At 36.5% G+C, this 12,054-nt stretch overlaps 1 protein-coding gene across 5 annotated transcripts in view; it reads right to left on the bottom strand.

Moving 5' to 3' along the window:
- LOC112143303 (CUB and sushi domain-containing protein 3) overlaps positions 1-12,054 on the bottom strand; it is a gene marked incomplete at its 5' end in the record, with an annotated part of 317,263 nt that overhangs the window by 10,815 nt on the left and 294,394 nt on the right. For all 5 annotated transcript variants that reach the window (XM_024267159.2, XM_024267162.2, XM_024267160.2 and 2 more), the window contains 3 exon segments: positions 5,787-5,898; positions 8,267-8,340; positions 8,822-8,995. In XM_024267159.2, the coding sequence (XP_024122927.1) occupies positions 5,787-5,898; positions 8,267-8,340; positions 8,822-8,995 (360 nt within the window).

Here is a 12,054-nt window from a genome sequence, read left to right as displayed (position 1 = left end):
TTGAGATAAGTGTTGATATTTTAGTTTTTTTTTTTTTAACTTAAATTCATTTTATTGTTTGAAATTGATGAAAAGAAAAAGAATCAAAAGCTTTTTGCAGGATTCTTCTAGTCAAATCCTGACAAAAAGTAGAGAGAAAAACGTTTCCTAGTGTGAGAGCAGTGAATGTCACAACAAAAGTGTCAGCACATGTTCAAAGTGAGGTGGTTGTGTTTACAGACTATAAATACTAAAGACACTTACAAGGCCTCCTGATTGTTGAATCAGAGAAAACGCATGTCCCTTATCAAATTCTTATGAGAATGTCGTGTTTCCTTAAAACTCAAGCAACAATGAGATCTATTTTTGAGATTACATGCAGCCTTGAAGCTTCTGTCCTTTCACCCGTCAACTTGTGATGTTCTGTGTTCAAATTCAGCACATCTGATACAGAGAAGTGGAAAGAATTAAAAAAAAGATCTTTATGAGCCTAAATGTGACTTTGGGAATATTATGGTTGTCCTACGGTTTGTTTTATATTTTTATTGGCTTTCTTGGTACACAAGAGGATTTTATTATCATTGACATAGCTGAAGTCACAAACTTTGAAAAATGTATTGAAACTTGACTTATAGACAGTTTGTGAGGATTCTGTGGTTTAATTTGGATTTAATATGTTTGGTCGTGTTCTAAGTTGCTATTGTCAGTCACATAGTTTCAGGTTTTCATGACTCTTGGCTGTGTTCAGTTTATTTAAGTGTCTGGTTTTCAGTTCATCTGCTCTGCTGTGTCACATCACCCTTTTTATTTCTCCATGGTGTTTGTCATGTTTGGGTTAAAAGCTGAATTTTAGAGCTGTTAACGGACTTGTACTTACTTGCATTTATTTCTAAGCCAAAATCAAGACATTTTAGTTTTGTTTAAAAAAAATGTTCTTACTGTTTAATTGATTGTGAACTTGTTGAAAAAATTCTTATTTTGTATCCTTAATAAATATTTTACATTTTATAAAACCTACCAGATTTGATTATATATTTCTGTGGTCACAGAAAAAACAAAAAAAAAAAAAAAAAAAAAACGAATCTGACAAAATCTAAACTTTTGAGAAAGCAAAATTGCACATTTTGGTGAAAAGCTACTGTGACCAAAAAAGCTTTTCAGTTAGCTAAAGATCTGTTGGGTTGGCTATAAAAAATGTATACTTACTTTTTTTAGGCTTTACAAACATATGAACTAACATGTTAATGCATACATAATGCTAAACAATTGCATAAGAAAGCTTTAACTACTGGTAGATATACAGCATGACCTGTGATAATGCTAGTGTGAATGCTGTAAGCTGAATATGGCTGCTGAAGATGCTAGAGCTGATAGCTGAAGATGCTGAAACTGATGGCTAAAAATGCTTAGGTGGATAGCTTAAAACGCTGCAGCTGAAAGTTTGCTAAAAGCTAACTTAGCAAAAAAAAAACACAAAAAATCTGGAAAAATGTCTAATTTTGCCAAAACAGCTAGCAGAATGCTAAAATATTAGCTAAACTACAAATTAGCCCCCCCCAAAAAAAAAAAAAACTGTAAAAAGTCTTTATTAGCCGAAAACAGCTAGCATTTTGCTAAAATAAAAGCTATAAGTTACCTTAAACAATCAAGTAGTTGCTGAATATTTTAAAGTTTAAACAGTGTCTCTAGCTAAAAGTAGTTTAGGCTATATGCGTAAATTGACATGTTTGAAAGTGTACAACGTTTTTCAAGGATTTGAGGGATTTCACATTCATTTCCTATGGGACATAATTTGCTCAATATTTCTAAACTTTTCGAATACCAAAAGTACAAGCAGTAATGTACTTTTAAAGCTTTGTAATGCATTAGATAACTAAGGTGGGATAATAAACATTAGTTAACAGCTAACTAATGCATTAGGTAGCACATTCAGTAATGCATATGTCAACATGTTATTTAATTGTTGTATAATGCTTATTATGCATTAATAAACAATAATAAAGGGTAACTTATGTTAAAATGTTGCCGCAGTGCTCAGTGGGACGCTGTATCTGTACTATAGTGATTCCTTGTAACAGCACAGTATCTTCATTTTATTTCAAATATATTTGATCAATGAGATACAACATAAATAAAATGATTTAGCACATTTGGTAATTTTTTTAAAATATCTAAAAATGTGATGTTTGTCAAACACATTTTTTGATTCTTACTCGAGTGGAGAGATGACAAGACAAGGACAGAGGGAAATCAATACATTTTTCAGGCAACAGTACGTGTAGGAACGCACGGCCAGGAAGCAGCTACTGAGGTGTTGCAACCTAAAGCAGGCAGATATATACACCTGTCAAAAGACAAGCTACACCTCCTGCACCAGGTAAATAAAGAAAGCTGGGAACCTTGAAACATCATGCTTGTCGGATCACTTGAAATTGACCAATAGTGATGCGGCTGCCGGGAGGGTTTGTCCCGGCTTTTCAAAGACAACTCATCATTTGGAAACGCAGCAGGAAAACACTTCAGGGGATCACATTTCTGGAGGTTAGTGCTGCAAAATCAGCCACATACACAATTGATTCTGTTCAATCTGACACCATTTAATTCATTAAATCTGGTGATTTTTCACAAGTGCTGCTTAACCCCATGAATTTGTTGAGCATTTTATTTTGTTTTTGTTAAATTTAGTTACTAATTTTAGGTCAACAATTCAAATCAGCATTACAAACAAAGACAATGTAAATATTTATTAATTTAAATTAAATGAAAAGGCTCATTTTGTGTTTTTCGTGGTTAATTGTACTAAGAAAAATTGTAATTTTGGTGTTTTTTACTAAACCACTAGATTTGGTTCTTTATTCGCCTCCTATGTAAAATGAAAAAAATTGATTTTCCTCAGAGGACAGTGGTGTTCTACCATTTAAAAGGGATTTGAAATTACACTTCAAACCTTTGAAGCATTTTTTTTTTTTGGTCATTCACAGTGTTGTTCTATTATTATATTTTCCATTCTTTTGCTTCAAACTCAAATTAAGGACTTTCTCTGAAGACTTTCTCTTCTGAAAACCCAGCAGAGGAGCTCAGAGGCTCCAGCCAATGAATTCTCTTGAGCTTTCAAAGACACATTAGAGTTTTTTGCATGCTGTTGTTAAAAAAAAAGACCCTGGTACAAGTAATCTACGCTGGTTCCTATTTGTGGTATTAGTGCGTGCATCTTAAAAAGAAAAAAAAGAAGCAAGGACAAAATAAAAAGGCAGCATTTGGGCTGAATCAATAGAGGTACAGAAATTGGAATTTGCCCTAAAAAATACAATCCGTAAAAAAGGCGCACCGTGAAGCCTGACAGGGTCAACAGTTTGAAGAAACGAGTGGAGCAGGAATGGCTGAGGAGCTGTCAGGTAAAAAGTAAAAACTTGACAGGCAGTTTTTTTTTTTTGCTGTCAGGTATTAAAATGAATGTCTCACGATTGTCAAATATGAACTCAGGCTATGCTAAAAGGACTATGAATATATTTCCTTTGTACAAGTAATTCATGTGGAAAATTGTAGATTTTTTTTCCTTTTTTTACCTGTATGACTATAAGTTGAACTCAAAGTGCAAATGGTGCAGTTTTTTCTAGTTTGCCAAGAATAAATGCCACAAAAATGATGCATTGGTAGTTATAGTGATCAGTTATTTCCAAATTCCCTTCCTACTTCCTGACAAATAAACTACATAGTACAGGACTAACAAATGGCTAGGGTATTACAAAAAATTCAGACCCCATGCTCACTAGGTTTTTTTTTTTTTAATGGCAAATATGACATCACTGATTCCATGAAGTGACAAACTGATATAGATTTCACAAAGATTATTTCAAATTCTACTGTATTTGTATAGCACTTTTCCTGCGACAAAACATCTCAAAGTGCTTTCCATAATAAAAATAAATAATAGTAAGTAAAAAAAATAGTATAAAAATAGCATAGATAATTAATTATAAGTAAAATTTATCAAAAATAATTAAAACATGTAAAAACTATGTAAGAGCTACACTAAAAAGCTGAGTTTGAATTTTTTTTGTTATAAACCTTCACAGTGGATGAAACCCTCACATCCTCAGGGAGGCTGATCCACAGGTGCTGAAATGTGGTATTTATGAATTTACTCCACTCTGAAGATGAACACTTGTATGATTTATTTAAAAAATAAATAACATTTTTTTTCCACATAAAAAAATGTTCAAACTGTCTATAGCTGCCAATATAGTGAGCATTTAAGCTTACTTTTTTTGCGGATACTTCTGGGAAGTTTTTAGGAAACTCAATTTTGGAATTTTAGATTTGGACAGCTCTACAAAATGCTGAGTGGACTATAGTTCACTATATAAAGAGTAGTCAAGGAATTTGAACACAACTTTTGTGTTTAATGAATGTTACAAACTGCGTTATTATATTATTGATCAAACAGCTGCAACAACCAAATAAAGTTTACTTTTGGGGCGAACGTCCATGAACAACCCATGCAAAGGCCTCAATGAACTTCCTCTTGAAGCATCCTTTATTTACTTGCTCATGAGAGTCATTGTGCTTTGGCTACAGCTGCCTTGAAGTAATCGTGAGCCCTTCGAGTACGTACCACACTGGAAGGTGCACCAGATCATAAGGAGCACCATCAATTTCCAAATTTGTCATGTATTGTATTATGAAAGACTGAAATATAAGGCCAGTCTTTATTAACTGAGTTCACAGTAACTCTAGAACTGGTTTGTAGCACGCTACATGCTAGAAGCTTTAGCTGCATTAGCATTTTCACAATACCTCTTCCAATCATGTTTTCGACATGTAAAAAAAAACAGTCTGATAGCACTAAATTAAACATTACTGTGACTATGCTAAGTCCCAACCTTTTTAGTAACACGAAAAAAAACAAACAACTTTTACGATTTAAAAAAAAAAAAAAATGACTTGACTTATTAAAAAGCAGTTCAATCAATAATTTTGTTTTTTTACAGATTGTTCTGTTGCTCCAATGCTTCTCACAGGTATGATAATGTAATACTCAGTTTGTCACAACTGTCAAGCTTCAAAATCTCGCTTTAATTAATTAATTAATCAATCAATTAATTAATTAATCTGCAAAAAAAAAACATGCAAAGTAAAAAAAATAATAATAATAATCATCTTCCAGGATTCACGTGCACTTTAAAGTTTCCCCTTTACTAATTCCAACGAGCACATGGATGCTCTCTCAAAGATGCTTTCCAGAGCAGATCAGCCCCTAAAACATTCGTGTCTCTTCAGCAATAATCCCTGCAGGTTTCTGTGGCTGGCACACCTTCATGTGGTTAAAACATAAAGATGAGGGAAATTTCCCAAGTACTTTCAAATAAGCCAGTTTGTGATAAAACTTTAGATCAAAACAGTTTTGCAAAAAAATGGTTGAAACTGGAACTGCTTTTTCTGAAATCCATCTTCAAAAAGCTCTTATCTTGGCAGAGTGAACGGGATAAACCACAAAGCCCGAGTTTGGTGTTGGTCGACAGTTCAGGTAGTTCAAACAGAATGACAGCAATCAGGGTCAACACTTCACTCTCAGAATGATGATAGGTTGATTGAGGCACAAGAAGCAATCTGCTGGGGGGTCAAAGATTACAGCAGGATGGAGCAAAATGACGGGAGTCGGCTTCAGCAGGAGAAGCACGCGGGTGAAAGTTGTGGGTTTGAGAACAAGTGTACAGCAATGATCCTAGGAGGCAGTAATGTGGATAAACACTGACTAAAAAAACTAGAGAAAAAGAGCGGCTAAAGTACATGAAGGAAGGACTCACGGATGCAGGTAGGCTGAGTGCCAGTCCAGGTGAGATCCAGCAAGCACATCCTTGTAGTGGATCCCTGGAGTATGTGTCCCTGTTGGCACTGGAAGTCCACTCTGCTGCCCACCTGGACGCAAACAGACACAAAGAAGCAGTCAATGCACTGATGCAAATGCCAATAGGCCTCCAGCATCAGATCAAAAGAGCTCGGGAAAAAAAAAACCTGCACATTAATGGTTTCTTTTCTTCCTTTTAATGATTAGCTGTAGTGTTTGGAGGCAGATGGAGGCTATTCCTCAAGGCGCTGGACCACGTTTGTGCACTCACATTATCCAACAAAATAGAGGGGAATATTCACCGAGGAAATGTGGAACTACTTTTTTTATTATCTAAAAACGATCTAAACTTCATTTAACAGCTTCGATTAAAATAAAAATAAAAAACCTTACATCATTAGCCTATTCAGTGCAGAAATAAGTTAAACAAATTGCACATTATTTGTAGTTTTTCAAAATAAAAGGAGCAAAAATTAGTAAAAAAAAAAAGGGGATAATTAAGGATGTAACAATTTTTAGAGAATCTGTAAAGAAAACGATTCAACATGTTCATCGATGCAGAACATTTGTCATGGCCTGTGCCTAAAATTAGGAAGATGAAGAGAAGCTGAAATTTCTTCATACAGGTTCGCTGTGCGTGTGTGCGCGCCTGTGAGTTTGCGGGTGTGCCTGTGTGCAGTCTGCGTGCTACTTTTCGGATTTAAAAGTTTCACATAAGTCAGTCCCTCCAGGATTTCGCAAGTGTTTCCCTTCTGACTCTTTCCCAGAGCTGTGCTCCTTTTTATTAACCTTCTTTAGTCCTTTGTATCTTTTATTTTTATTTTTTTTAATGTTCACTTGTGTGCACGGGCAAGAGCGGGCGCGGGTGTGGATCACAACCAGAGCAGAGTCTGGAAGGATTTGTGATGATTTCAATATTACGTATAATTGTTTATTTGTATTAAATACTTTCAGAAAAACAGACAGTTTGATGTAAGGGGCAAAAAGAAAACATACTTGGCCTTAAAATACCTATAATTCATTGTTTAAAGGGGCCCTACAATGAAAATTCTACTTTTTGAGGTTTTAAATGCATTTTACTGTTCATTCCTCACTATAAAGAACCCCAAAGCGGCATTTTGATCCGTTCATGCATTTAAGAGTAATCCTCTAAAAACCTGCACAGTCTGCAGCAAGCCCCTCCCATACCTACGAAAACAAGCGGTTGGAAACGTGCTGACGTAAGATCGATGCCAACAGCTCCCTCCAGGAAGAATCTGATCTGACAGCTCCGCCCCCAGTCTAACGCAACACTCAATTTCTCCACAGAGTTAGTGGTGATCAGCAAAAAAACTTACATTTTAGATGCAGAATACCATATATCTTCCAGTTGTTTCCTGTCTTCAATAAATTCCAGCTCAAACAGGTGTTCGTTACTTTGGACGTGGGGCGAAAGCCGCATTTGTTGTTCTGTGAAGCAGTGTAGCGATGACCATGGATACTAAAGGCAGATATATGGCATGTGCATCCATCTTTGAAGAAGTTTGGACTATTTTTGTTGAGACACACAGCTTTCTCTGGGATGACGTCATGAAATGAACACCAGCAACCACACGCAGCGGTAGGCGGAGCTTCAGGAATCGAGTCGTTTTACCTCCGGGTAGGGACAAACTCATGAAATAAAACTAATATTTCATAAATAATTTGTTTTTCAGTTTTCCAAAGGTAATATATGATCATATATATGGATATAGTTTACTCTGAAAGGCTTAAGAAAATCATGGTAGGAAAAAAAAAAAATGAAAATCGTAAAAATTTGGAAAAAAAAAATCAAAATCATGACTTTAAAACTGTAAATGCAATTGACTGACTTGTTACATCCCAACAGAGAATGAAGCCTCTTTTCACAAAGGCGAAAAGAGGAAAAATCCAGTCGTCTGCAGGGATTATTGCACTGCAACAACCTCAATATCATCATCAAAAGGAGGATTCTATCTAAATTCCAATTGGAAACTCCTATCGGAAGGAACTTTTAGACTTCTTCCCTTTCTTACGTCAAACCCAATATCTGCTCATCCACTTGAATAACAAATGTTTTATGAAATGATGCACAAATAATCTGCTACCAGTTTAGTTTTTGCAATGCAAGTAATCATGCTCTACATTTAACCCTTTTGCTCACACACACCAAAGCTGACAAACTGAGTGTTCTTTTGCTGTCAGGAGCAAGCTTGGAGTTCAGTGTCTCGCCCAAGGACACGCTGACATGTGGAGGGTCCGGGGAATGAACTGCCAACATTTCAGCCTTGAGACGGCGGAGGCTCGAGTGGCAGAGAAACAGCTGCCTCCCTCTGCGGTCAGCTCAGATTATCCTCAAATCCCACTGTTATTTTTCTGCTTTGAATTACATCACTTCACGTGAATTTGCCAAGGAGGTTGGACACATTAAGACGTGTTTACCTTAAAGCCGGTGGTGTAGTTCATAAATCCGTGATCAGGCGTCCCTGGGTTTTCACAAGTGCTTCTTGTGGGCTCTGGAACATGAAATAATTGTACTGATGAGGAGTTTGCGGCAAAAGGGAGAAGTTGAAATTGTTCTTTGAGCTAACCTTGTATCAGAAAATTGTGTTGCAACATGGGTAAAAATAAGATCGCCACTGATTCCAGGACTCTGAAAACTAGTATTACATTTTTTTCGTTTAACGTTTCAATCATTAACACAATCAACGTCATTCCAGTAGATTTTGAAGGAAAAAAGCGGCTCGATGAGCCGCTTTTTTCCTTCAAAATCTACTGGAATAACGTTCATCCTGATAACAGTTGAAAAATTACAGTATGTTAAAGATTTTGTGTTTATTTTCAGCAGAATCCACAGATCATAATGTCATGTTCTTAAAAAAATGTAGAATATTGTCCATTTTTCAAAAATCCCTCACACCGCTACCCAGAATGCACTGATGCAAAGATGGATGTATATATAAATCAAGTTAAATAAACGTTGAATTGCTTTGTTACCTATACATCGAGGCTGGCTCCCGCTCCAGGTGCCGTCCTCCTGGCACATCCTCGTGGTCGAGCCCACCAACACATTGGGGCCGCTGCAGCTGAACGTCACCTCTGACTTGAAGATAAAACTGTGTCCTTCTCGCCGTCCTTTTAGGGGAGTGCCTGGATCGCCACAGAACTTGGCTGCAAGAGGCAAAAGTTGAAGACATGACTGGCATGACACACAGGACATGGATGTTTTATTCTTATAAATAATCAATTCCTACTGGTTAACTCTATTGTAAAAGCTAAAATAATAAGTGTAATTTTCTAGGATAGCAGAGTGACAGTAGTTCTTTAGAAATTCTTGCTTCCTTTCCAATTAACTATTTGTTTACACGCTCTTCCGCTAGCTTACAGCCCCTCATAACCCAAGCTAACATTAGGGGTGCAACACAAACGGTAAGCGATATTGGAGCTATCCAGCTGTACTGTTTTGAGTTTCTATGTCTCCCCCACAAGCTTTTTTCCACTTATATTTTGCTGTCTGCTCCTGATTTTAATACATAAATACAGAAAAACAAAATTTTAAGCCTAATTTTCTTAATATATGAACAGGGGTGGCCAAACTGATGCAAGTGTGAATGCCGTGAGTTAAATGATGCTGAAACCCCTAGCTAAAAATGCTCAAGAGTATAGCTTAAAATGCTAAAGGCTAATAGCTTGCCAAAATATTAGCTTAAAGCTAAATTAGCCAACAGAAAAAAAAAAAATGTCTAATTTTGGCGAAACAGATGGCACGATTGGGTTCAACTAATATTTTAGAAACTTGCTAGCTTTTTTGTTAATTTGACATCTAATGAGATTTTTTTGGATGGCTAATTTGGAGTTAAGCTATTATTTCAGCAACGAGTTAGCATTTTGGGTAATTTGGCATCTACTGAGGTTTTTAGGACTAATTTTGGGTTAAACAAAATTTTTGGATATTATGCAAATAATTTTAGCACTTTCAGCAAATTGTTTTAGCAATTTCTTAAATTGCCAAAGAAGTCTTCAGTGACCACATTAAGGAGAAAGCATTCACAATAGCATGATCGCAAATAATGTACATTTTTTGATTCATTTGCTATGGGGCATATTTTACTCAGTATTTAATACCAAAAGTACAAGCAGTAATGTTCTGAACGTTTTCATACCAAGGCTGCTGGAATCAAGTGTGATTGAGTTTTTACGTGCCAAAAAAACATAAGGAAAAGAGCAGGAGAATCACTATTTAATATTAAATCTGGAAGAAAACGTTTTAATGTTGATTGAAAATTGCCTTAAAATCAAACAATTTGGATGTTTTTTATTTCAAACTGTGGTTTTTGTTCTTATTTTAGTGCCAATTTCACAGACAGTTTGGTTTCCCTCAGTGAAAAACTCAAATTTTGGGGTAATGTTGTGTTCATGTGGTGTTGGGAGATTCAGAAAACTGTACAGAGTAGAAAAATAAAATAAATATAAAGGCACAAAAACATCACTTTAACAAATATATTAAAAAACACAATAAATAAATATGAAATCACACATGAATATCAGAAAAACAACAACTAGATGAATAGCTTTCTGAAACTGAACAAAGGTCAATTTACTTGTAGTCCGCCATCTATGGGAAAAAACCTGAACTACAGGGAAAATATCCAAGTCATTCATTCCCGTTTAGCGGTCCAAATTAAAGAGTTTAACCAATCGTTTATGACTCCCAGGTCAAAGTTTGTCGCCCCTTGCACTAGAATGTATTAAATACATGATTTTCATCAGAGTGGGTCTTTAAATATGTCTGTCTTTATCAAAATTCTCAGTATTTTATTTTTAAAGCCATCAAAGAGTCGGCTGACAATCAACCCAATCTCATCTTTCAAATTCAGTATTAATCGATGTGGGCTTGGGTTGTATTTATGCTGCCACAAGGGCCTGCAATTATTTTTATAAAACCCAAAACACTCTTTTTCACCAGTTTGTTTGACCATGGCAACGATTGTCTTTCTGAATGATTTGGAACGTCTTCAGACGCTGAATTATTCAAATTGCATTGACATTGTGCTTTTTTGCAGAAAGCACCCTGTCTGTATTCTTGCATGTGGGCATGTGCATTGACATTCTGGTCTTAAGATGAATTATTCCATTTCATGATTTTTTTAGTTTGTAGCAAATCAGCCTTTGTGGTGTGTGCTTTCAGTGGATCCCTCCCTTGCATCTTGGCAGCAAAGAGAACGCGAGGGAGGTCACGGCTCTCTATTGAAGATCAAAATAATTAGCCAGTGAAATATTAATTTCTCTGACAAAGCTTTGAGGTTAATCTAACTGGAACCTTTCTGCAGCCACTCCTGCTTTCCGAGTCTCCGGTATGTCATTGCTTTTATGGCGAGACGGTCCCTGCAGATGGAGGCTGATGGATCGTCACTGTTGCTCCACTTTATTGCTTATAGGCATCTAATCGAACCGACTGTAATAATTTATGCCTAATGGGTTTGATGGTGAGAGATGTAAACTATCTTCCAGCCGCCCATTGCATCTTCCCATCCATCTCTTCTTTTTACATTCGTCTATCAATCCCCGATGACTAAAAGCTACTTGTTAGCTGCTGGAGGTTCAGAAGGCGCCGTGTGTGCGAGAGAAAAGGCGAGGATGAGAGTCACAGCATTCAGTCACGCAGCTGGAGCACTGCAGGATCAAGCCAATAATGAGGCAGCTGCTTCTCCAGACCTGACATATGCTGTTGCATGAGGGTCTGGTGACAGAGATAAGTTCGTACTTGCTTTCCTACTGCAAGCTAACAGCGCTTTCCCGCAACCGTTCCCTGTCTTAACAGATAAGTAGTGAAAGAGATTAGGATCCAGCCGATGCTGAATACAGCCATTACCACAAATAGCGTTATCTCTGAAACAAGTTGTATTCAGAGTCTTCACCGAGAAAAAAAACACGTTTGCCTTTACTGTCAGGCTCCCCTGAAAACTGTAAGCTCTCCTTGTTTGACCACCTCTGATACGACGACAAGTAAATATGAAACATGTGAACCCAGACCTGAAAGTGACTCTGTTTCTCCTTAAGACTTATTATTCAGAAGGCATGTTACGGGCCAAACAGGTGACAAGCACATCAGTCATGCGCTTCAAGCTGCTGGGAAATAATGTTCTGTTTAATGGATATACTGTAGAAGAAAAATGGCCCCAGGCCAAACCAAGATCAGCATTTATTATATCCCAGCGTTTATAAAAAAA

This window comes from Oryzias melastigma, linkage group LG16, assembly GCF_002922805.2.
Source record: "Oryzias melastigma strain HK-1 linkage group LG16, ASM292280v2, whole genome shotgun sequence".
NCBI classification, from domain to species: Eukaryota; Metazoa; Chordata; class Actinopteri; order Beloniformes; family Adrianichthyidae; genus Oryzias; species Oryzias melastigma.
The sequence above is the reverse complement of the archived record's forward strand: the minus strand, read 5'-3'. Positions and strand labels throughout refer to the sequence as shown.